The following is a 27,754-nucleotide window of genomic DNA, read 5'->3' on the forward strand; positions in this document are numbered from 1 at the left end:
CCACAGGAAGACCTACTGAGTCAACTCACCTAGGACGTAGGGATTCACAGAGACTGCACCACCAACCAGGGAGCATGTAGGAACTGGGCCTAGGCCCCCTACACATTTTTAGCCAATGTACAGTGTGGTCTTTATGTGGGTTCCCTAACAATCATAGTAAGACTGTCTTTGTCTCTGTTCCCTGTTATTGAATCCCTTTCTCCCTACCTGGAGTGCTTGGTTGGGCCTCAGTAACAGAAAATGTATCTAGTTCTGCTGTGACTAGCTCTCATGATAAGTTGGTACCCAAGGTGGGTTCCCCTTCTCTTGAGGATGGGAGGGGCAAGGGTGGGGGAGGGATTTGTAAGGGTAGGACTGGGAAAAGAGGAGGGAGAGGGACTGCTATTGGGATGTAAAGTGAATAAAAAATTTATTGATAAAAATTTTTAAATTAAAAAAATTAATCCCAGAACTTGGGAGGCAGAGGCAGGTGGATTTCTGAGCTCGAGGCCAGACTGGTCTACAGACAAAGTCACAGACTAACAAAATCCAAGTGCAGCATGGGAAACTTCTTTTCGAGTTGTTGATCGTGTGAGTCCGAGAGCTCCCTAAAAGAATGAAGTCTCTTGTCATTTCTCCTGGCTGCAACCTAAAAACCGAAGGGAAGTGTCTGATTCTGAAGATACCACACACCTTGGACAAGACTTACAGGACTAGAGCTGGATCTGACCTGGATGCTCCATCCTTGAAGACTAGCTCCACGGTATCTCAAGAGGCTACAGAAGCTGCCAATGGAGAAAAGCAATCAACGGCCCACCTAGCTTTATCATCACAATGATCAGTATGGCAAGATATCTCTAAGGGTACAAATGTGACATTTACATTCTGGGGACAAACAACAGCTATCAAACTGAACCTTAGCCTTCCTTAATAGTAGGGATTCCATGTCTAGAACTATAAACTTATTCTACTATCATGGCTAATGAGGCCTTGAACTCTAATGGAGAAGCTACTATTTTCTTCATCTGGCATAATTTCTCACTGCTTTCTGAATACGTACTGCTGTATACAAAGATAAGTGTAGCTCTCACCCCTTATCAAAGAAGCTTCTTTTTACAGCAGAGGGACACCATTATAGAAAGTCACAACTGATCAAAATGCAGAGGACACCTGACTTTCAGACACCCCGATCCAGCTGATAAATCTATAATACGACTACCACATCTAAGGCTCAGATAATATCACAGAGGAGGGGGTAGACAGCATGTTAGATCCAGCAGATCAGGATTATGTCTATGAGATAGTATCTTCTATACATGGTATGGAGGCGGTACCATGAAAACTCAATATACTTGCCTAAACAAACCTGGAAAATGAGACCACCCGTTGCCATGCCAATGTGAAAGGGGGTTCACAAGGCTCCATCACTAGCTGAAGACCTACAGGCAAGTAAAGGCTGCTGAAAGAGGGAGAATCCGGTTTCTCCAGGGATGTACCCTCCATTGGTTATCTAACTGCAAGCAGTCAACCCTTAAAGAGTACGCATACGAGCAACACCACAGTGTCTCAGCAGGTTGTATTTATGAATACATTATGTTATATATATATATACATATATGTGTAACAATAATAATAAAAGACTAAGAAGTCGTAAATTTGAGGCAGGGTCACAAGGAGAGTAGAAGTAATGGTGAAAGGGGAAATGATGTAAACATAGTAGTCCCATATGAAAGTCTCAAAAAATAAATATGTAAGTAAAAATACCTTTAAAATTCCAATGACCTGCCCAACGTGGAATCTCTCAATACCCATAGGTGGCCACCAAGCCCTGACATTATTAACAATTCTGTGTTGTGCTTGCAGATAGGAGCCTAGTATGACTGTCATTTGAGAGACTCTACCAGCAGCTTACTGAGACAGATGTAGATTCCTACAGCCAACCATTAGACTGAAGTAGGGGACCCCATGGAAGAGTTAGAGGAAGGAACTGAAGGGGACGGCAACCCCATAGGAAGAACAACAGTGTCGACTCACCTGGGCCCCTGTGAGGTTCCAGAGACTAAGCCACCAACCAAAGAGTAGACACAGGCTAATCTGTGTCCTCCTACACATATGTAGCAGAGGACTACCTGGTCTGGCCTCAGTGGGAAAGGATGTGACTAATTCTGCAGAGACCTGATGCCCCAGCGAAGGGAGATGAGGGGTGTGGGGTGAGGTGGAAGGAGTGGGTGGGGTGGGTGTGGGGTGAGGAAAACATCCTCTTAGAGGAAAAGGTGAGGAGGGATCCGGTGAGGAACTGTTGGAGGGGGACCAAGAAGGCAGATAACATTTGGAATGTAAATAAATAAAACAATTTTAAAATACTTTTAAAGAAAAATATTAGAGGAAAATTTATGGATATGTAGGGCACATGCCACACACTAAAAGAAAGGCATATAAATAAAATACATGGATCTGAAATGTCTAACTGTTCTTTTTATATTGGCTCATGTTTTTAAGTGTCAAATAAGTATAATTTGGCTCATTTTTGAAAGGGCTCCATTTCAATACTAGATTTTGTACCTATTTGTCAATCCACTCAACATTTCATTCCCCTAAATCTTCAAATCTAGTTTCTTCATGTATAATATGAGATTAAGACAATGTACCTGCACTGCTAATGTCTTTAAGAAAATATGACAAATGAACTGTGGAGCAAAAGGTGAAGTGAGGATTGGCATTTCATTTTAAAGATTGAAGACATTGGACTTGGCCAGAGCATACTGATAGAAAATCATTTTTACTAGACCTTGTCAAAAATTTTAATTCATTGGTGTAAGATATTTTTAAAATTATTGGATTATTTTATTTATAGTTTAAACTGATGACCTTAGTTTAGAAATTTGGGAGTTCTTTGAGATAGCAAAGATTCAAAGTACTAATCATGCATTATCTCACATAGCATGTGCAATTACTAAAAAAATAATTGTAATTTAAATTTTCTCAAGTCCATTAACATTTGACATCATTATCAAGAGGGTCTGCATATTCTATGAGTAATTGTTTGGTGGCTTAATCAAATACATTTTACTTCAGGTAAAATATCTTAGTCTTTAATCTCATAATTTTCTAGTAAAATTTTAATCTTCTACCAGACCTTATCTAGAATAGATTTATTTCTATGCAAGAATTCAATGTGCTTTATAGATGGCCAAAATCAGAAAGTCAAATGCATGTATGAATGTGTGTGTGTGTGTATATATATATATATATATATATGTGTGTGTGTGTGTCTGTGTGTGTATGAATGTGTATATATTTGTGTATGTGTGATGTTTAATATCCTATATTCTGTATTTTCATTAATTAATATTGTGAATATCCATCAATATTATGAAAAAGCATAACATAACCTTGCTTGAAGTGTGTGGCTCAGATTCCTTCTAAGTCCTACCTGTATTTTTGACCTTTAATGTAGTAAACCTAGGTAGCACAAGTTATTACATGTAAAATTTTTATGTTTTCTACTCCTCAGTATTATGTTTTCTTAGGTTTGTCAATTTGTATTTGACAAACCTAGTTAAATTATACTAATTAAATCACCTCCAATCAAATTATAACTGGTGATATTGCTCTTCAATGCATTTTGTTAAGCTGACTTTAATATATAGTGTGTGTGTGTGTGTGTGTGTGTGTGTGTGTGTGTGTACAAGTAGGTGGTGCATCTGTGTATATCATGTGCATGCATGTGGAGGACAGAGGTCACTCTCCCCCTTATTTCTTGAGACAGTGTTTCTCACTGACCCTGGCACTTGCCAGTTCTGCCGAGACTGACTCACATCATCTCAGGAGTTCTCTCATCTGTGCCGTCGTAGTTTGAGGACACAGGCACGTGCTGCCATACTTGACATTTACATAGGCGCTAAGGATCTGAACCAGGTTTCTACAAGGGCACAGAAAACATTTAACTGGACAAGCCATTTCCACAGCCTCGGTATTTTGTTTTATTTTCCCATTTAAGAAATATTTTTGTTAATCTGTCTTGCTAGATAGATCCCTTTAAGCAAAATATCAAGAATTTTAAAAATGACATTCTACATGGTCATGGTTTCATTCATTATTTTTTCTTTGGGGGCTCTGTGTGTGTGTGTGTGTGTGTGTGTGTGTGTGTGTGTGTGTGTGTGAATTTTCTTCTTTTTCCTACTGGTAGAAGTATTTTAACCTCCAACTACATTAATAATAATAAATATTCCTTTATCCTCTAATTTTACACCATTGGCTTAGAAAATATAAATTATGTTCCTAACTTTCAATGTTTTCTCTTAAAACGTCCTGTAGAAATGCACTTCATGAACAGGCTTAGTACCTTTGGTTACCTAGCTCACTTGAACGTGTTCACTCTACGAGCAGGAACCGATATCTTCCTTGCTCGTAGGCCCTGGGATCTTAACGCACTCTGCAGCTCACTTTCAGCCTGACTCAACTCAAATGAAGCTCTTCAGGCCCCACTGCCCTTTAGTATGCGTTCTGTCCACGGCTGTGCCCTCATTTCTTAGACAAGCCATTAGCTGAATATGCAGGTTCCACTTAGCTTCTTGTGTTTCTCTTCTAGTCAAGCATGTAAATGCCTTGCTTTTTCAGAATGCTAGGTTTATACTTCAGCATTTATCTCTTACTTTTGGTTTGATGTACCATGTGGGAGGAAATAGGGCCAAGGGTTCTGCTATCAAACTCCTTAACAGATCTTGTGAGGCAGATAGCGCGTTATAGTTCAATAACTTTCAAGGTGAACACACTACAAATGTATGCATACCAAGCCTTTATGTGTACACACTAAAAAAAGTATGCTAGAATGTTTGTTGCTCTGACAAGTAGGATACAAAGATTTTTTTTTTGTTTTACTTTGTATGTCTTAAGCAAAAGTATTAAGATAATTTATTCAATTTTATAATGAGACCATAAACATTCATAAAAGCTACTTGGAGGAAAATAAGCATTAATTAGCAGTGATGTTAAGATTCTAAAATAACAACACGAATCCAACAGGATCTCCTAAGGAAAATAATTAAGCAAAAAGTACATGAATTTATGAAGGTTTGGAAACATTTCTGTATCACTGTATCTCAAGACTCAGACAAAATGGTCTCCCTCATGCTCTATCAAAGTACTTCAGTTGTAATGGTGAACCAGGGTCCCCATAGATGCCTGTGATTAAATGTCAGTTAATCTTCAAAAGAAAGGAACTGCTCACCTAATTCATTCTGTTCATGCCACAGCTCTTAGCAATCCCGTTACTCTTTATTCTCTTTATGCACAGGTAAGAGGCACAGGAGACAGCCGCTAACAAGTTAGATAGAAATTAAAAGCATAAACCGTGTGATTAAATGGTGTGCAGTTTCCCTCCACACTCTCTATAGAAGTGCAAGGGTAAGCTGCCCACACAGAATGGGGGTGTGGTTAGGCAGTAATGACTGCAGCAGGTAAGGCAGTAAGATGCCTACTGCATCTGCTTGAAGTGCAAACAGGATGTGAGTGGATGCCTCTTGCATTATTTTATGCAATGTATTCCAGCTAAAGTTTATATTATTTTAGTTGTTTTCTTTTTGTGGGAGTATTTCTTTTTCCCCCTTGAGACAGGGTCTCTCTGTATAATATTGGTGGCCCTGGAACTCACTCTATAAAGCTAACTGGCCTTGAACTCAGAGAACAGCCTGCCTCTGCTTTCTTAGTGCTGGGATTAAAGGTGTGGACATCCATCTTACAAACCTACTGAGCCTGGAGACCCAGAATCTTTAACAGGTGCTTATGGGCTAGATGGATGAGTGAATGGTTGTATGGAAAGGAAACATTCCAAAGGGCAAGAAGAAACACCGTTGAAGGCCTGGGAAGTATATATGCAAAGTGGCAGATGATTTTTCAATGAATTTTTATTCATTTCAACAAGTTACTTGTTATTTTGCTCCAGTGCACTATTACATATAAAGGCCAATATGATGAGACAACACATTTGTAAATATGTTGCTCTCTTAACTGAGGCTAAATAATGAAACTATTTTAATTCTCCATTTTTAAAAACTATTTAAGGAGAAAATTAATACCAAAACAGTATAATTCTATCTTTCCCATATTTTAAAAATTGCCTCAGGTATATTAAAAGAACAATCTAGTTTGGATAGCTCAAATTTTCATATTCTAATTTGAATAGAAAATGTAATTCACTGGATAGAATCTCGAATACAATAAGAATTGATATAAAATTTTTCCCATTTAAATGTACAGTGTGACTGAAGCTGTATGTTAGCTAATTTAGTTAATGCTTCTTAATTGGGGTGTAGGAGTAGCGAGGGAGAGAACCGTCGCAGTATAATAGGCTATGAATGATAGAGCATCTACAGAAAAGAATGCAAAGTGAGTTAGTGAGCTTGCAGTAGACACATCTGGCATGTCTAGACATTGTAGAGATGGGAATAAAGGTGTTAAATATAGGCCTACAAGCATCATGAAAGACTTCTGCAAGATTACATGTGCACAATAATATACACTTTTCAATTCAGTGCTGCACGTGTGCAGCAGTGGTTAAGCAGAAGAATATTAATGAGTCAGCCTATGGAATAACAGCTTAATCATTTGAATGGACTGAAATTACACAACTGCCAATTCCCATGAGCTGCAATGACATGGCCTCTTAGAAGCACTGAAAATAACTTCTACCACATGGCTCTATCATGTAATAGTTAACACTCTGGATTCCGAAAAATCACCTTATCAAGGTTTGAATCCGCATACAGAATAAGATCATGAAACTGAAAATATTCTCACAACACTCCTAGAGAGCAACTGTGCACACTATCTCAAGAAGCTAGGCGAAAGAATATTGAATATTTCTGGAGTAAAACAGTGATACACATTTTGGAGGCAGTTATTAATTACATGCTAGATATACATATTGAAACATCATGTGCTACCAAATTACCATGTGCAATTTTTGTGTTAATGTATAAAACTTAAATACTGTGAAGTATAAGCAAATATAGTTAAAAACTTGTATAGATCAAGTATTATTGCCAGTGTCATTGTTTTATAGATCATATATATATTCAAAGTAAATTTTACTTTATTCATAGAAGGAAATAATGTACATATTTAACATGAATTAGACAGAATCCATAGGAAAATTATAGTTAACCATATAGTGAAAAAGTTATTGTCAATCATTCTCTAATTATTAAAAATAATTTCCATTAGAAATATTTGGAGAATACTAAAGTATGCAAACTAAATAACATCACATGAAATCTTACCATTAAAGACAGTATTGAAATGTAACATCTTCCTGGTTTCCCCATTTGAACATGGGCATAATATTAACACTGAAAGGCATTCATGGTAAGTGGACATTGAGTTACTCAACAGGTATTTATTGAAAGGCAACAACCATGTTCCATGGTGAGAATCTACATACTCCTCACTCAAAAGCATTGTCTTTGGGAATGGGGAATAATTCAGTTGGCAGCATTGTCTAGCATTCATGAAGCTCTGGGTTCCATTCCCCAGCTCCACAGAAATCAGATGTACTCCTGTAAGCCTAACTCAGGAGGGACAGACAGGAGGATTGGAAGTTAAGGAGCATCCTCAGCCACACAGGACATTTCATCCAAGTCTAGGACACATGTACCCTGTCCCAAGACAAAACAAAACAAACAACAGACATATTTTCACAACTTAAGTGACCCTTCCCTTTGGATGAATCATTATTACTTTACCATTGACTTCTGGATTGTCTTGAATTCATCCAGTTACTTTAGAATGATGAAGATATTCTGTAATGTTTACAGGTGATCACACACAGGTTTTTCTGACAAATAGTAAACAAGTTCCCAAAGCTTCCTATTTTCTTTTGAAAAGAAAAAAAAATTCAAGATTTATGTTGTGAAGCTAAATCAAATATGAGCAAAAAAAAAACAAAATAAAACAAAACAAACCCAGACATATGGCATCCTCAAAACAGTAGGCTTCATTAATTGGATATTTAATTGTGAATATGGTTGAGAATATGGACAAATCCTCTGTGTTATAATTCTAGTACTCTTGTCCACTATCAAGTTCTAAACCATTTTATGGTCTGACTTGCTTATATGTAGAATAGGAAGGAGAGTACTATCTTACACACTAGTTTAAAATCAAGTTTCTATGGATAAATTATTCAAACACATTACCTGCTTTTTCCTTTGCATGGTCTACTGCAGTGATTTGGATAGAAGCTATATGGTTGGGATAGGGATAACAAAATTTTGGGTGATAGAAATCAAACAACTGAAACTGAACTACATAATTTTGATCATAAGGCTTATCAAGGAAAGAAATATTAGAAGAGTTAAAACTGAGGCATGTACATTTCTTCTGCAGGCAAAGATAAAGGGGATGCCAAAGGGGTTTCCCTGAGAGAGACTATGAGCTAACCACATAGGGAAAGGAGCTGGGCAGCAGAGGAGGGGCAGGATGGTTGGTAGGTAGGGAGATGTTCCTCTCAAAAATTTGAAGTCATTAAGTCTGGTAGGATAAGGTGGAAACTGGTCAGGCCAAAGGTTAAAGATAGTGAGGACTGGGCTAGAAAAGGGAAATCATTTGAAATGTAAATAAATTATATGGGGGGGGGGAAGATAGTGAGGACTGCGTGACCAGCATATCTTACCAGTGTCTTTAATACCAGTCAGACCTCCTTATTAAGAATTGTGATCATCCACAATATTGTCTGGGTTTTGTAATTGTATATGGGATGGATTCCTAGGTGGGGTAGTATCTAGATGGTCTTTCCTTCAGACAGCTCCACACTTTGTCTCTGTATCTTCTTCTGTGGGTATTTTGTTCCTCCTTCTAAGAAGGACCAGAGTATCCATACTTTGTTCTTCCTCCTTCTTGGGCATTATTTGATATGTGAGTTGTGTCTTGGGTATTCCAAACTTCTAGGCTAACATCCACTCATCAGTGAGTGCATACCATGAGTGTTCTTTTGTGATTGGGTTACTTCACTCAGGATGATATTCTCCAACAAAACCATCAACCAAAGAGTACCCATGGCCCCAGACACATCAGCAGCAGATGATCTTGTTGGACACCAAATCGGGGAGAGGCCCTTGGCCCTGGAAAGACTTGATACCATAGTATAGAGGAATACCAGGACAGGGAAGGGGGGGGGGGGTGATTGGGGAAGGGGAGATGGCTTAAGGGATTTTCAGGGGAGGAAGGAACCAGGAAAGGGGACAACATTTGAAGTGTAAATAAAGAATATACCTAATTTAAAAAAAGAATTGTGATCATTTTTCTAAGAGCAATAGCAAGTCACAAAAGGGTTTTAATAATGCGGTTGGATTCACGGCTGTGGTATAAACTCAATAAGGCAAATAGGGCAAGGGAGGAGCTATTAACATAACCCTGAGAAAGAATGACAGTACTGAGATGGTGCGCATATGCTCAGCCCAGGGAGTGGCAGGATTAGGAGGTGTGGCCCTGCTGGAGTAGGCGTGTCACTGAAGGTGTGGGTTATAAGACTCTCATCCTAGCTGCCTGGAAGCAGCTTTCAGATGAAGATGGAGAATTCTCAGCTCCTCTTGCATCACACCTGCCTGGATGTTGCCATGCTCCCACCTTGATGATAGTGGACTGAAAAGCTGTCACAGGGGGAGTGGCCAGCAATTTGTATGGCTGAGAGGTTAAGAGAAATAAGGATTACAAAATGTCTTTTTAGGTTTTGTGGCATCAAGGCTTTGTGGCATCAAGGCACTGGCTACCTTAGAAAGCACAGTTCAGCAGAGGAGTGATATGTGGAAACCTCACTGTGGTGAGCTGAAAACTGAAAGAAAGAAAACAAACATGGAAGTGTGGGGTCGGGGAGAGGAGAGGTGTAGTGCCCAGCAGGATGGTGAAATCCCTCTTTGTCATGCACTTGTTTTCATTGTCAATTGTTTTTGAGCTTTGCTTGTTTTGTTTGTTTGTTTTTTTTAATGAAAAGAGAGCAGATTTAGACATTGGTAGACATGTCCAGTAGAAAAAGGCCACTAAAAACACAAAAGGTTTGTTTGGTGGAGAATCTTGGTGGTAGATGGTATGACTAACATGTAGAAGGAAGGATCCGGGTTTGAACCCCAGAACTGTAAGTGTGTATGAGTGTGCTTACCAAGTGGGTATACTACAAGCAATACTTAATACAGAAACACACTGGAGAGGGGAAGATTGAATGAAAGGGGAAAACAGCTTAAAAGGCAGAGACTGCAGCCCAGAGACTACACTAACAGGGAGAGAAAACCTGCCTAAATTAACAAATGGGGAAATGAGGAGTCAGGGTAGTTTTCCTGTTCTCTCCCTTTGTGTCTCTGTCTCTGTCTGTCTGTCTGCCTTTCTGTCTCTGTCTCTGACTGTCTCTCTCTCTCTCTCTCTCTGTGTGTGTGTGTGTGTGTGTGTGTGTGTGTGTGTGTGTGTGTGTCCATCTGTCGCTCTGCCTGCCTATTTTTCTCTTTGGCCTTTTTGTCTGTTAGAGACACAGTCTCTTGTAGCCCAGGCTGACCTCTAAATCATGACCCTCTTGTTTCAGCCTTGAAAGTTCTGAGATTCCAGGTGTATGGCTTGAATATTCTCTATGAATTAAACTATGAGATCAGCCACTGAGACAAGGAAGAAAAAGCACCTGGACAGAACACAGCAGAGAAATGGAGCAGGGGGACGGGATGCTTGAATTTCATGGGCATAAATTTATGAATTAAGTCATACCTCTCTCATTACTACATGCAGTCTGTCATTATAGGGAAACTTGGTTCCAAAAGGTAGGCACACCATAAAAGACCTATACTTTCAGCTTAGCAAGAGTTTGATGGATTTTTAGAAGCCTTAATCTATGATTTGTGTAATCCATTTAAAGGACAAGTAAAACTCATGTGGGTGATTTTCTCTCTCTTTAGAATGTTTCAAAATATAGCAAGTTTCCACCAACTCAAGCAAAGTGAAAGAAATATTTGCCTTGTCAAGATGCCCATATGAATAAAGGACGTGGCTAATGGACCAGGTTTTTACCATGAACATGTGAACCCAGGTTTTCTCCCTGTTCCCCTCTGACTAGCACAGTGCCCTCAATTTACCATGTAGATGTCTGACTTAATAAATGGCTACAAATCCACAGAACACAGAGCAAATGCCACATAAAAAACGGCTGTCTGATAAAAATGGTTCTTATCAGGAAAACCAATATTTGTATGGACAAGAACGCTTCCAAGGTCCTTAAAAATAGTTTGTTCTTTTAAATGAGTTAAACATGCCCTCAGAAATCATGTTGGCTTTGCTCTCTTGCTTAGCTGAGAGAAATGTTTGTTCTGGTCCTCTTGGAATTCTTTTAATTTCAAAATCTTGGCATTAAAATTCAAGAATCTTCATTCTCTTAAACACACACACACACACACACACACACACACAAATGGATACACATACATATACATTACAGAAGCATCCTCCCCACACATCCTGCCTGTGGCAGATGGCAGAAAAAAGTGTAATGGGATATGGGGGGGGGGGGTTACACAAAGGTGACATTTCCACTTTGGGCAAACCATGGTCAAGTAAGCACATTAGCACATTGAACAGAGGTAACCAAGACCCCCATTATCCTAGCATCTCACCTTTGAATGTGCCCTTTTATCGGAGATCATCCATTCTCTCACAACAGGATTGGAAACAGTCTTTGCTGGTGTTGTTATAAATTGCTCATTAATCAAAATGGATTTATTGAGCACCCATACTGTGCAAAGCCTGCACTAAGTGATTCGAAATCACAGGTTGCTTAGTTACCACAAAATGGAAAAATTCCCTTGTGAAGGATAATATTAAATGAAGGGCAGATAATAAAACATCATCTTTGATGGCATCTACTATTTCGTAAAGGCTTCTTACTGACATTACAGCCTTTTTCTTTTAAAGACAACTCATTCATTAATTCATTTTTTTGTTGTTGCTGCACATTTATATAACTGAGTCACCACCATGAAAATATACACTCCTCTGCTTGAGGGGAAACAGACAATTTAATCAAGGCAGCACAGATAAATGGAATCTGTGCAATTCTTATGCTAGGAGTCCAGTGTTATCATTTTTATTCCATATGAAATCCGCAGTCACTGAGGCTCTAGCAAAGGGCTCCTTAGAGAAAAAAAAATCCTCCTTTTTTGGTTGAATTATAAAGTCTGGTTGAATATGAATAAACTACTAATTCACTTTCATATTAAAAGTAAACTAGTAGCTATGGTTTTAAAAAGTTTTGCTCATCTGCTTAATAAATGCAGAAAGGGGCCTAATATGCATACTTATCTGATATTTTCAGAAGAGATATACTTTATCTGTGAATGACTTTACCAGTTACCAGGAAGGAATCTCCTGATTCTAAGATAAGAAACTCAGGCAGGATTTGGCTTGTATAGACAGATCTATGCTCACTAATAACATTAAACATGTGTGCTCAGATAGAATTCTCTGTGTTAGATTCACTGGACCTTTGAAATACGCCAAAATTCATGGTGCACACAACAAACATTTCTTGCTTAGGTCTTAGGCTGGGGGACGGAGGTCCCAAATCAAGGTATCAGCAGGACAGATTCCTTGTGAGGTTGGTTAGAAGGCTCTGCTCAAGTCTCTTTGTTTGGCTTGTAAAGGGCTATAGTCCTGTGTCACCTCACACTGCCTTTTCAATTTCTATGAAAAATACAACTCATGCCATATTTCTGATAGGCACACCAAACCTTTGGATACTACAATATCACATTGTTTCCATCTCCGAAACTGATGCTAAGAAATCACACAATCCAATCATTCTCCTGCCAAGCATACAAACAAACAAAAACAAACAACAACAGACAAAAAGCAAGTAAGCAAGCAAGCAAACACAGCTTCCAATGTTTTGTATAAGTTTACAATTACGTTCATAGCTTATTCTGAAGCATGTGGTCACAGGTTGAACATGCCAGTAAAGCCAACTTAATTGCTTTCTTTCTTCTATGAGGATGCTATCTGTAAATTCTGCAAATAAAATCACACCTAAGATGCCAAGAATTGAGTTGCAAATGTTTAAAGCCCTTTTTGTGTGGAGTGTTGAGGTTTGGTCATTTGCTACGTACTGTGATGTTAAAATTGGCCCCGAGGCCCAGTGGCTCTAGGCAGGAGAGAATCTGCACATCTACAAGTAAGCAATGCTATATAACCTTGCCGCCTGCCCTGATTGATGAATAAAGATGCCTATAGCCTATAGTTGGGCAGGAGAAAGATAGACAGGGCTTCAGTTCCTGGTCTTGGAGTCTGAGAAAAGACCACAAGGCTGTGAAGAAGGAGATAAAGAAAGAAGACAACATGGGGTGAGTGAGTCATGAAAACATGGCTACAGGGCTGGCCAGATGGAGTTAAGAGAAGCCAGGATGGAACATAGCAAGTTATAACTCAGGGTTATTGATAGGGAAGTAGATATTAATAATATAGAGGGTAGATATCAGCCAAGTTCTAGTGCATAAAAGGCTTATATAAATATAAAAGTTATATGACTTATATGTGGGAACTAAATGATCAAACGTGGAGTAGAAACCCTTGTTTGAGACTAAATATTTACTACAACAGTGGAGGGCGAACAGTTCAGTCTTTAGGTGCTCCTTTTAAGACATGGCCATCCTCTTCCATGTCTCTCTTGTCTCTTCCCCTTCCTCCCTCCCATAAGGATAGTTTCCAGAGTAGTTCCTATGCAGAATCTCCTCTCTTCCACCTCCTCCCTCCCACAAGGAAAGTTTCCAGGGCAATTTCTATACAGAACAGTCATTCCATTTTGCTTAAAACCTACACAAGACCATTCAACTGAGTCATCCATTGCATGCATTCCTGGAGATATGGTTCTATAAGGCACTGGTTATTTATTTCCAAAATGTCAGAGTCTATGAAGGGAGAAGAAATGGTCTTTACTCCTACACAGCTCTCAATATCCCTCCTCCCCTCACTACCATTACCTTTGGCTGGATAGTCATTTCTTGTTCATCATATACTATTTAAGTTGCCTTTCCATGCTGAAATAAAGGCCATGACAATGAGAAACTTTGGAGAATAAAGGGCTTACAGTTCCAGGTAAAGATCCATTATTGAGGTAGTTAGGGCAGAAAGACAAGAGGGATCTTGCAGCAGAAACCATTGAGGAATGGTACATGCGGGCTAACTGTCTGGCCCATGCTTAGTTAACTTTACTATATATCCTAAATTGTCCTAGGCTTATTACATGAACCTAATGATGCTTAGGACTGGGCCCATCAACATCAGGGGGCAATTCATAATCAAGATAATCACCCATACACATGTTCACAGGCAAGTGTGAGCTAGGCAACTCTTCAATTGAAGATTTTCCTCTCAGATGACGCTAAGTTGTGTCAAGTTGACATTCAAGGCTCTAACCAGGATACACATTTATCAGCTAGATATTCTTCCTGATTCCAGCCTCTCCTCTAGACAAATGAAACCCAATTTGTTTCTTTATGGTCATTCTAAAACAAATACCAGACAATGCCATATTATCCTCTCTTTCTTAGTACTCAATCAACCTTAGCAACATCCTACACCCTACAAGGTTAGTTTCTGAGTGAATTTCATTCTTCCATGCCCATGGAACTCTACAATACTATCCCTTGGCTACAGTGTCATAAACCTTCTCCCATCCATCCATCTAACCTTCTATAGTTGAGGACAAAATCAGGGGGCATCTGTTGGAAGGAAATAACTCACATTCCTCTTTTCCTACAATCCAGAAGTACTTGACTTTGCTTGTTGCACTTACTAACTTCACATTTGCTAGTTTGGGGGACTTGCACCTTAACTCTATTTCCTTGGCAACACTTAACACAATACACAGAACACCAGAGGTACTCAGTGCACATATATTGGATGGGGAAGTAGGTAGATTCCACCCCATCCAGTCTGAGACTTGTCTGCGTTGGGAGATGTCTTCACATCTGCAAGTCCTATGGTAGCAGAGGGAACACATATGTAATTCCAAGAGAGGTCAGTGTCTCTCCAAAGTTCATCAGCTCACTAGGCTGGTCATGAAAGGATAGTGCAAAGCTATCAAGCCATAAAATATCAAGTCATAGCAGTGGGAGACTTGGAAATGTCAGGATCCATGGGTCCTAGTGATACAGGTGAACTGGATAAGGAGAATGGGACAGTGGTAGAATAGGGGGTGCAAAGTGCTTCCTAATCTAGCCAATAAAAACACACTTATGCTGATGGCATGTCACTAGTTTTGCTGTTTATTGAGAGCAATTACTTAAGAGTCCCTGCCAGGAACCTATATTCATTTTTCTATTCCTATAATTAAAAAACACATAATTTCAACTTTAATTCCTCACTCCCCACTGGTAGAATTCATAAACACTGCTCAAAAGAGCAAAGCACAAACCTTTATGAATTCAGCTGGGTCAACTTGTCAAGCTGATTTTTATACTACACCCAAGTATCAAAGACAATAGGAGGGATCATATATCCATGCAGATTAACTTGTATTCCATTTAGAAAACAAAATGAAACAAAAGCAAAACTGTTGAGCAATTTTAATCCAGCAACTTGGCTACTCTGACAAGGGATCACATCCAAAAACCTAGGTCTATGTGATCTGCCACACACCTTTAATTTCTCATGCACCTTTAAGGTATAAAGTCAGTTTGTAGAAGGAAGCAACCATGTTTGAAAGTGATATCTAACTGAAGGGCAGACACAGGGATGTATCAGAGAAAGATCTGATAGAATGTATCAGAGATAGGATATACCTAACTATTATGAGAACAGCATAGGAAAAAGAAGCTATTTAAGCTACAAAGCACAGGGAGAAACTATCGGTCAGTTGTGAGTCTGGGTTGTGAGGGCAGTGCAGTGGAGCTGAGTTTGTTTGTTACTTCCTGCAGTTCAGTACAGATAAGCAGAGGCAGTTGAAGCCAGAGGATAAGAAGGAGCCAGAAGATTAGAACAATTTGTCCATTTTTTGGGGCCAAGCAGAGCAATTCAGTGAGAAGCTGAGGGAAGCCCGATTGAATCAGTCAGCTTGGAGAGGCGTTTGAGCCCGAACAGCTGCGTTAAACCAGCCAGCCAGAGTTCAGAAAGATCTGGAAAGGGTGAGCTTATTCAGCAGTAAGTCTCTGAGACAACAATTATATCTGGTGAATAAAAGTTACTGTTACAAAATAACAGCAACTCAGATAGTTGTATGAATTTGTGGTTTCCAAAAGCAGCTAGACGAATAACTTCTTATGCTCCAATGTAGTTCGAGTCCCCTTATCAAGGGTCAGAGAAAGCAAATTCCCTCCACTTTAATGCAGGAAGGCTCTTGACTATAGGAGAATGATGTCGCCATTCAGAGTTAAGTCTTAAAAAAAAAAGTGTAGTTTCTGTCACATTTTCTCGGGGTGTTTGTTCTTGGAAATTCAACCTACATCATGAGCAAACCAAGTAGGCTACAACAGATATGAAAGGTAACATGTTCATTTGTAGATCTGTTTATAGATCTACAAATTAGCCCAGCATTCACAGTAATCCACCTGCCTCTGCCTCTTAGGTCATAAGACTGAGCCATCAAAGCTGGCCTATGATATGATCTTGTACACAGATTCTACTACCGTTTCTAGTCAAGATGCCCCAGCTTAATTAGTTGGAACATCAAGCAAGAAACTACAGTAGAGCTATCCCAGAAGTGCAGATTTACAAGCAAAATAAATGATTGTATGTTATTGTTGCTGTTGTTGTTTCGGCTAAGTATTAAGATTGGTGTGTTGTCGATTCTTTACAGTTCTTAAAGGACTGAAGCCTTGAAGGCCAGCAGAAAAAAAAAATGGAAACAGGCAACCTTAGGATGTAGGAGGTTGGGGAACCCTCCAGAATGTACCAGAGACCTGGGAGGTGAGAGTCTCAGAAATCAAAGGGAGTGATCCTGGATGAAATGCCCTACATTGAGAAGGAACTTGTAGAGCCTACTCCAACAGAAAGACAGGGCATCAACTGAGGAGTGGGGTTGCCATCCCACAGTCAAAATTCTGAACCATAATTGTTCCCTTCTGAAAGAACTGCAAGGATGGAAATAGAGAAGAGCCTGAGGAAAAGAAGGTCCAATAACAGGCCCAAAGTGGGATCCAGCTCACGGGGAGGCTTCAAGGCCTGACAATATTACTGAGGCTATAGAGTGCTCACAAAAAGCAGTCTATTGTGACTATCCTCCAAAAGACCCAACAAGTAGCTGAGTCAGATGCAGATATTTATACTGAACCAATGGGAAGAAGTTGCTGACCTCGTAGTTGGATTAGGGAAAAGCTGGAAGAAGCTGAGGAGGAGGGTGACCCTGTAGGAGGAGCAGCATTCTCAATTAACCTGGAACCCTGAGATCTCTCAGACACTGGGTCAGCAAACAGGCAGCATATACCAGCTGATATGAGGCCCCCAAAACATATACAGGAGAGGACTGCAAGGTTTGGGTTTAGTCAGAGAAGATGCACCTAACCCTCAAGAGACTGGAGGCCCCAGGGAGTTTAGAGGTCTGATGGGGTTGGAGGAGGGAGGACATCCTCACATCCTTGTAGAGGCACGGGGGGGGGGGGGGGGAGAAGGCAGGGAGAAGATATGGGATGTAGAACAGTTGGAGGGTGGACTAGAAGGGGAATAAAATCTGGAGTGAAAAAAAAAAAAAGAATGGTGTGTTATGTGGCAATCAATAACCAAAAGAGACTTTGAAAGTTGGAAATTGGGTGTTCTAGGAAAAAACCCTAAAACATGTGGCTTTGACATTATGACATGTCCACAGTCAGAAGCTGGGGAACCTGAATGCAAGTGACTATGAACATTTAAAAGCTCAAAGGAGAAGCCGTGGGAATTCAAGGAGCTTTGCCAAAGTCATTGGTGAGGGCTTCAGGAGGAAAATAGTCACTGCAAGCTGTGGAGAAGGGTCTTGGTCTCTCTGAAGAAGTCTTTGCCTTAAATATGGTCCCTTCTCATAGCCATAATGCAAGAGAATGTCATAGGGCAGGTGTGCAAGCTCGAGTTTATGACCCTAACGATCAAGAGGCAGAGGCAGGGGGCTACTGTGAATTTTTGGCCATCTTCAACAGCATTACCAACTCAGGACATATATAAAGACCTGGCATAAACACAGTGAAATGGGAGCTTCCCACAAGCCAGCAGGAGAGCTCTCTCGCCAGAAGCTTGGACATGCTGGCATCCCAGACTTGCAGAGCACAAAATGGTAACAGAATAGAAGTCCTAGCATTTCCACTGGTAATGGGGCTGGGGGTGGGGACACAGAGATCTTCAGAATCCAGCCAGTGTTCAAAGGAAAACCATACCATTCATAGAAGGTAAATGGTCTCCATACCACAGGCTCAGCTAAGCTTGCAGTTCACAGACATTACAATCTGCCGGGTCTCCAGCTAGGCTCCATCCATCATGTAACTAGACTTGGCATCGCTGGTTCTCTATAGGCTAGAGATGGAGCTCAGAGCTGGAGCACCCAGCACATAGAGTACCCTGGGTCCAACTCCTAAACATGGAAAAGGAAAAAAAAATAAAGGTGGCTCTCCAAATCTTCCAAGTGGGCAATCCCACTGACATAAGTGATAGAAAGGTGATCCTTGCAAAAAATGCTCTGATAGACTCACAGAGCCATGAGACAATAAATTACTGTTGTCAGTACAAGCTTAGAGGGTTTTAAATAGTTATAGACAGGCTGCACAGGCATCCTCTCTTCACAAATTGTACCTTCTGCGTCCAAGAGAGGTTTAATGCTCTTTCCCATCGCCTTCAAAGGACTCTATGAATGATTATAGCCTTACACATCATACGATCTGACAAAACTTACCATTCACTTAACAACCTTCTCAGATGTCTTACAGCAGGGCTATTTGGGACACTGTCTCCTCAAATATAGCACTTTCAGAACTCTGGAACTTTGATCAGAAATGTGAGAAATGTATACTCCATGACATATATGCTTCTATTCTATCATTTTCCTTTCTGCATAGTGTTCTGACAATTTTCTTCTTGGCCAATTTCCAATTCTTTAACACTTCCTTCAGCTGGAATCTCTTAGACCATGCATACACTGATGTTTTAATTCACATGCTGGGCATTTAATTCATATGTTATATGTTTAATTCATACGTTGTATGTACCATCTGTTTCCAGTTCTAGAAGCTTCCTTTCTCCTCTCAAATATATTGTGGTGTTTATTTTTCCAAAGCTTCTCTTTGCCTGAAATTATTTCAGCATGATCTCTTTATCTCTGTGTGGTCATTTTATACTCCACATCTGATAATTACAATATGTGAAGTGTTTTCAGGTGCGAATATTTTCCCCCTTCTTTCGGCTAGTTCTTGTCAGAGGATGCCCTCTCTTCATTTTTAATTACTTTGAACTGCTAATTTTAATAGGAAAAATATTTGATGGACTTATTTGGGTATCTAGAGAAGAGAGAGTATTCTACTCTCCTTCCTAAATGGGTTATAATTGTTTCTGCTTTGTTCCCAAGGGTATTGCTTTAAACTAAATTCAGTTTTCAGAACTTCTACACGACGTGAATTTGGGGTGCTAATCTGTACAAGGGCTAGTTTACACTGGGAGTTCCTCAGGAATCCCCCCCTTGTCTTGCTCAACAACAACCCAAAACTGTGGAGTCTTTGGGATGGAGGGCTTGAGACAGCATTATTCGTGATTACTATTCAGGGCGAACCTTAAAGTCCAAGTCTATGGAGGATAGTGTTCATATACTCCTCATACTGGGCAGCCATGGAGATCTTTCTATATCTAAATTCATCTCTATATCTAAACTCATCCAAGAACCACATCTCAACAGCAGGTTACTTAGGACAAATGTGGCTTGCTGCTGTACAGCCTTCCCACCTGCTCCAATACTTTGGACTACCTGCTTCTCTAATGTACTGATAAAATGGGCTCCGAAGTCAGGTGTGATCCAACCATGTGAATTTCTCATGAGCTTTTTGATGCTATGAAGACATTGCTCCTCTCTATATTTTTATGCAGTATTCCTTGTTTTCAGCAGAGAGTTAACCGGAACCTAATTAGCCCTTGTACCTTGGCACAACTCTTCTTTATCCCAAGGTCCTTAGCATTTGGGATACTTCGGGCGCATCGAGGAAATCGAGATGTTGACAGATGACTAAGGAGAACCAGCCCTTCCACACTTGCACTCCTTCCTCTGTCGCCATTCCTGACCCCTTCCTGTGTCTATGCCCTAGTCAAAACTCCCTTACAGCTTTGCACATTTTGACAATATTTTCCTACCTCAGTGAACCATTCCCCTCGAGTCCATGATTTGCTTTGGGACCTCTCTCATCACAAAGTTGTAGCTTTCACCATTTCTGTAGATGCTATGAGCACTGGTTTTATTCTCTATGATAGTATGCGGATCACTCATTTAGCCTGCCTCTGTCTATAGCTTGTGCGCATCAAATCTGCTACCCTTACATCTTTTCTGACTTCTACTATCACATGAGAATTTTATCTGATGCCCACATTTCTTAACACCCAGTTCTTTGATTACCATTCCTAATTCACCTTGTCCCCTGTAGTACCATAGCACTGGATAAACAACACAAATTCCATCACTGAAGTTCAAGCCCCAGAAGCAACCCTATTAACATAATCCTGTGATGCTACCTAATGTGTCAGGGCCTCCATTTCTTCATTTAAAGTGAGGATAATATTAATATCTCACAGCATCCTAAAAGTTATATGAGGTGATACACATAAAATACTTCGAACAAGTAATAAGAACTTCATAATTTTTAACTGTTTTTATTACTATAGTTTCACCTTATCCAAAACCATCTTCCTTATGTGTGCTTATGACTCATATGGTACCCCTAATTCAGCACTCCCCAAAGTTTATTTGTTCATCTCTTAAAAGTTTCTAGCCAATTGTTTATAATGGCTTTACTGGGTTTTATTTCAACCCCTCTCTAACGCTTTGTTTCAACCATTGCTTTCCCACCCCACGCCAAATACTGGGACCTGACCTAAGAGCCTTATACATATTAGACAATCATTCTACTGCTGAACTATCCCCACCATAATGTGCCAACTCACGCCGAAACAAACACATTTGAGAATGTAGCGGAATTTCCCTTTAATAGTAACAACCACACTCACCCGCTTTCCATCTCTGGGCCAGGAATGTCTATACTTACCTGGGCTACTGATGGCTGACACCTACCCATTCTTTTCTTCCATTGAACGGTTCATCTACAGTAGTACCTCCCTCCACCAGAAAATCCTACCTTCAACCTAGACCAAGCCTTACTTTTCCTAAAATGAATTATCACTTCCGTCTCTTCCCTGCTTTTTTTTCCTGTGCTCCCTTCATAACTCTTCAATATTGTCCATGTAACCGGTATTTTCCATTCCCAACTTTATTTCCAGTCTCCAGAGTCTCATGGTTTTAGCATTTCTCACCTGGGTTTACAAGGTCACTTCTATAAGCAGCCACTAGATTTGTCAACCTTTCCCCTGCTCCAAAGAGCTTCTCTTCCAGACTTTACCAAAGGTCCTACTGATATACTAAGTAGCAACTTTAATCTTTCGTCCTCTATTCCCTTTTATAGAAACATACTGGATATCATCAATGGCAAGACAACAACTCATGTTCAGTCATAGGCCCAACCATCAATTTATTGTAAATAAGATACATATTTATTTTCTTTAGCACTGAATGGAGACAGTATTTGTCTTGCCTCGCCCAGGAGTTTGTAACATGAATTTAAAAAAAGAAAACAAAAAAAGTCCAGGCATTGTTTATGCCTTTAATCCCAGCACTTGGGAGGCAGAAACAGGAAGATCTCTCTAGTCCAAGGTCAACCTGTTTTAAATAGTTAGCTCTAGGACAACCAGAGCTACACAGTGAGACCCTGTCTCAAAGCCAGTGCCTGGCAAAACAAAACAAAAACAAACAAAAAACAATAAAAACAGACAAAAAGAAAAAAAGAACATACAAAAACATGCTATAAAGAATAAATTTAGCAGTGAAATATAATTTGAAAAATTAGAAATAAATAGGATGTTTGCTGTAAGGTTTATATAATAAAGATTTCCTGCTACCAAGGACACAAAGCATTATATGTTACCAAGGTTCCTAACAATTAAAACACATCCAAGTAGCTTCAACAAGGCAGGCCCATCTCCATGAAGAGCTCTTTTTTTTGAGGGGTGGGGGTCTGAGACAGGGTTTCTCTGTGTAGCCCTGGCTGTCCTGGAACTCATTCTGTAGACCAGGCTGGCCTTGAACTCAGAAATCCGCTTGCCTCTGCCTCCCAGAGTGCTGGGATTACAGGCGTGCACCACCACCACCCAGCTCATGAAGGGCTCTTCATCATTAAGAGGTCTCACATTGAAACCCATGGCTTACCTGTATACACTTGAAATGCAAAATTGATTATTGGGGCTATCCTGAGGCACTTTCATTTTGATAATACAGTATTAAAGTATTAATAATGTATTTTCACTTATGTGAACATGCAAATTTTGAGCAGGAAATATTACCAGTTCTCGGAGAAGGTGCCCTTGCAATTTCTAAGGAGCATGGTTTCTTTGTAACAGCTGTGTCCACAAGTTCACAAAGGAAGTTCTCATTTTCCGAAGGGAATGTGTCCAGAGAAGCAGATGGTACGATTTCCATGGGGAAATTCCTCTTCTTTGGATAAGACTCCTGAAAAGGAGAGGGGAGAAAAAGCTTCTTAGTAAAACTGCAGCCTTGCCTGACTTATAAAAACCAGGAAAGATCACTCGGTCCATCAGTATCAAATGAGCTGAGAACTTCAAGCTAGGTCTACTTGAAAAGGTCCTATAACCATGTAATCCCATTGTGACAATTGATGTTTTTCAAGTGTTCTTATCATTTGGTTCCCCTGATACTGCATTGGTTATTATATATATTGGATATATATGTATATATATTTCTTATTCAAAGAGTAAAAAGTATTAATCAACCATTATTTCCAATGCCCTGTTCTCTATCTGTCTCCTAGGAATAACCATGCAACTTAGCCTGAGTCAGTTAGATCCAAGGAGAATCCTCTGGAGGCCTCTGAAAGGATGTTTTCCCCAGAGAAGTTTGTGAGGAGGCTACTCCTAGGCACCTCTCTAAGGGAGGGAACAATTTTTTTTGTTTTGTTTTCTTTTTCCTACAATGAAAACTCAAGACTGCTAAAGTTGCAGCATTAAGATAAAAGTGTTGGTATCATTGGGTAGCTTGAATAGATCCAAGACCAGTTTCTTCAGGCTTCATAAGTAAAAATTATAGCATCCTTATAGTTTAAGGTATTCCTATTTGAGCTTTCTCTCAGAATTGTAAGTATTCTATCCAACACATTGATATTTTTTTCTTTGTCAATACTGTTAACTATACAACTAATATAGTACAGCTAACCCTTTTTAAAGTTAGGATATGATGTAGATCCAAATTTTATGTCACTAAATTACTCAACATATTCTAAAAACCACAGTTCAATTAATTGTATAACGTCTTACGTCTTAATTTCTTATGAATGATATATTACCTAGTTACCAATAATTATTGGACCTTCCCCGTGTCTGGGTGTGTATGTGTATGTGTTTGAGTGTGTGTGTGTATGTGTGTATGTGTGTAACAATGTGTGAGTGTGTGTTTAAGTGTGTGAGTGTGTTTGAGTGTATGAATTGAAGTGTGGGAGTTTGAGAGTTCAAGTGTGTGTGCATTTGAGCATGGGAGAGTATGTTTGAGTTTGAGTGTGAGTTTGAATGTATATGTGTATGTGTGTGTTTGTGTGTTACTATGTTATGCACAGAGGGTAAGCCCTAGAGATTTTGTTTTAAGTTAGTAAGACATAGATAGTCCTTGGTCTTGGGGAGTTCATAGTCTTCTACAGAAGACAAATAACCTGCATGATGGATTTCAGAATGAATCACATTTTATTTTTTCTGTTTGTTATCTTATAAAGTACACTTTACAACTGAGAAACAAATAACAAGAATATAAACTCATTTTCAAACAATCTTCCACTGTGTACTCCAGGGTGATACAGATTCTATGTGAGCTCCTCCTTTCTCTATAATGATATTTACAGTGAGTGCAATTCAAGGTCAGGGTAATTGCTTTCAGACCACACCAGACCCTCACACATCAAAGAGTCAATTATGTTCACTCTACTCTATTGAAAGCGGGAAATTGGGAGTAATTTATTTTTAACAACAAAGGGTGACAAAGTAGAAAGCATCCCGAGCAAGCAATCAGGAGGGCATGTGCTTTCAAACCCATGTCAGGGGAGAAAATGATGAAAGGAGACACAGTGTTCCTATCCAGAGAAGCTGCAGAGTTACACAATGGGTTTCTCAACGTATCTGAAAGGCTTTCCCTCAAGATCTGTCTCACAAAGTGGAGGGAAGGACATAGCTCCTAAAAGGCAAAAAAACAACAGCAAAATAAAACAAAAATGTCTAATGTTTCTACGACAAGGAGAGGAAATTTGGGTCTATACCCAAAGTAAGTGTTTTATGGATTAATATTATTAATTGCATTATAAAATAAACATGCACTGACAAAATAATAAGCTAACAAACATGACTAGAAAGGAACAGAGTAGCCTCGCCATTGCTGGAAATCTCCAGCTAGTTATTTCTGGATGAGATTACGGATGACCATTGCTGGAAATCTCCAGCTAGTTATCTGTGATGAGATTACGGATGACCATTATGGATGAAGCACATTTGTGGTGTTATACCAGAGAACTGGGCTTTGCTCCCTGCACTTTACCCTGTGCATCACCCTGTCTCTAGAATCTGCTGCAGATGCTGCCACTCAACAGGAGTTGAATACGCTGAATAAGCCCCCTAAACCATAAAGGCCCATAAGGACAGTTCACTGTCCTTTAAACAGACAGCACTGTTGTTGCATAAATGATTTTACCATTTTGCTAGTTTGTTATTGTTTACTTCATTCATTGCCTTTCAAAACTAAAAAACAAACAAACAAACAAACAAAAACCTATGGTATGCATATGTAATCCCAGATGTACATGAGGGTGTGGAAATGATACTTTACTTAAAATGAGGCCAGCAGCATGGGTAGCACAGTGAAGGAAAGGAACGATAAGTAGGAAGGAAAAGACATATTGAGGTTACAACAGTAAAATTGTATAGAGTCTAATCAAAGAGTCTCCATTCTTATGCCAACTGGAATGGCAAATATCAATAAAACAACTGACAACAAATGATGAAACAAGTATGGGAAATAATGAGGAGGAGGTGGAGGAGCAGGAACATAAGGAGGAGGAAGAGGAGGAGGAAGAGGGGATAGATGAGGAGGAGGAGAAGAAAGAAAATGAGGAAGAAGGGGAGGAGAAAGAGGAGGTAGAAGAACAGGAAGATGAAGACAGAGAGGAGGAGGAAGAGGGAGAGGAGGAAGAGGAGATGGAACAGGAGGAAAAGAAAGAGGAAGAGGAGGAGGGAGTGGAGGAAGAAGAGAAGGGGAGGAGGAAGAGGAAGAGGAGAATGAGAAAGAAGAGTGTGAGAAAGGGAGGAAGAAGAGGAGAAAGAAGAGACAGAAGAGAAGGAAGAGTAGGTTGAAGAAGAGAAAGAAGAGGAAAGGAAGGAAGAAGGAAGGAAGGAAGGAAGGAAGGAAGGAAGGAAGGAAGGAAGGAAGGAAGGAAGGAAGGAAAAGACTTTCAGCACTGAAAACATACATACAAGAGACATTATACAGACTGAGCAGAGTTATACGTATATAGATATATGTATGCAACTATAATTAATGAAAGGACAAGCCATGCATTTGAAAGAGAACAAGTAGGGTATACCTGAGAGGTTTTGGAGAGAGGACAGGGAAGGGAGGAATGACGAATGACATTATAATCTTCAAAATAAAATAATTAGAAATGTGTCTAGGTAAAACACTGCATTAAAATTTTCAGAGCAATTCATGGACTTGGTAAAGTTTCAGTGTCGTTGCTTATAAAGAACTATTAGGATTTTTAAATCCTTAAAGATGACTTGGAAATTTAATTCTCACCATTTCTTCATGCACAGGCTGATTCCAAATCCTATCTGTAAATAGGGCTACAGTAATCATGGGAGTCATTATAAGTTCTCAGCATACTGATCCCATATCCTATGGGTAGATACTCAGGAGTTGGATGTATCATGCTCAATATTTTCAATTTTCTGAGAAACTCTATTCCATTTACCATAATGGCTGCACCAACTAATATTCCATCCACTGGTATTCATCGGTTTTATTTTCTCCATATTCACCTAATACTAGTAAATTTTTATCTTTTTAGTATTAGCTAATCTACCAGCTATGATATCTCATTGTAACTTTGATTTCCATTTCTCTGATTATTAGGTAGAAGCCTTATTTACACCTATTGGTCATCCTATATATGTTCTTTAAGGAATAGCTCTCCAGGTCCTTTGTCCATGTTAAAGAGTTCATTGCTTCTAGCTATGGAGTTGTTTGAGTGCCCTGTATGGTGACATAAACCTTTTAAATGATGTATGGTGTACAACTACTTTACCCTGCTTCATAAGTTGTCTTTTCATTTTGTTCTTTCTTTTGCTGAACAAAAGCCATTTGCCCAAGGTAATTCATTTGTCTACTTTGTTTTTGTTGATTATTTTTGATTCAACAAAATATTGATGTAGTAATATTTTTGTATTTTGTATTTTTTATTTTTGTAGATAAAAAATTTGCCTAGACCAATATCGTGGAGATTTTAATTCTGTTTTCTTCTAGTACTTTTACAGTTTCAGGTTTTATGTTTTAAGTCTACTTTTGGTTAATTTTTACAGAGAGCCTGAGATGAAAACCTAAGGCAATACTTCTATGAAGCTATCAGGTTTTCTACAGCAATTTATTGAGGAGAATGCCCCTTTCCTATTTGGTGTTTTGAGTATCCCTGTATCTATAAATATTTTTCCCCTCAAGTGTTTTGCAGCAGTATTTGACTGTGCAGCTCAATTTGACCACAAGCTTTTCAATCTCCTGCCTCAGGCTCCAAAGTACCGTGATAATAGAGGAATGCACTGCTACATCTAACTTTCTATAAATCATATATTAATATAAATTATATATAAATTTTATAATCTGTTATTTACTTCCAAAAATATATTAAGATTTTTTTCAATGGTAAATATAGTTGGTCCTAGATTTTGATGTTTGACAAGATTCTCTGATTCTATGATATAAAAGAGCAAGATATATTCATAGGAAATGCATTCCAAATTTTCATTTTCATCTTAGATTAGCCTAGTGATAGGTATATGATTGAACAGTCCCCTATGATACTCCTCAGTGGTAGCAAATCACAGGTTTCAGTGAATCATGTGATGAAAAGGGTAACTCAGTGTTATACTAGAATATATTTTAATTGCTAAGATATGATGTTTGCCAGATTAGGTGAAGTAAATCACATTTGGTTTAGAATATTTTTAACTTGCAGTGGGTTTAACGAGATTTGACCCCATTCTAAGTTAAACATGTCTGCACATGTACAAGTGATAAATTTAAGGTTAGATTCCTGTATACAGATAATCATAATTTAGTCAGTTCTATCATATTGAAATGTAATGTTTTCCTCTTTTAAAAAACCCTCTTATTTATAAAACTTGTTTATATGTTCCACACTTTTGAAAATAGAATTCCCACAATAAAAGGTATATACCATATGTTTAGGTAAAGTTAAATCTGTTTCTGAAATTTTCTAATTCACTCCAT

General features: G+C 39.2%; 1 protein-coding gene across 7 annotated transcripts in view; it reads right to left on the minus strand.

Moving 5' to 3' along the window:
• Anks1b (ankyrin repeat and sterile alpha motif domain containing 1B) overlaps positions 1-27,754 on the minus strand; it is a 1,102,934-nt gene that overhangs the window by 696,575 nt on the left and 378,605 nt on the right. For all 7 annotated transcript variants that reach the window (XM_052165654.1, XM_052165651.1, XM_052165653.1 and 4 more), the window contains one exon: positions 22,546-22,711. In XM_052165654.1, coding sequence (XP_052021614.1) covers positions 22,546-22,711 — 166 coding nt within the window. The remainder of the gene's footprint in view (positions 1-22,545; positions 22,712-27,754) is intronic.

The sequence above is a fragment of the Apodemus sylvaticus genome, chromosome 20 (assembly GCF_947179515.1).
Source record: "Apodemus sylvaticus chromosome 20, mApoSyl1.1, whole genome shotgun sequence".
Taxonomy (NCBI): domain Eukaryota; kingdom Metazoa; phylum Chordata; class Mammalia; order Rodentia; family Muridae; genus Apodemus; species Apodemus sylvaticus.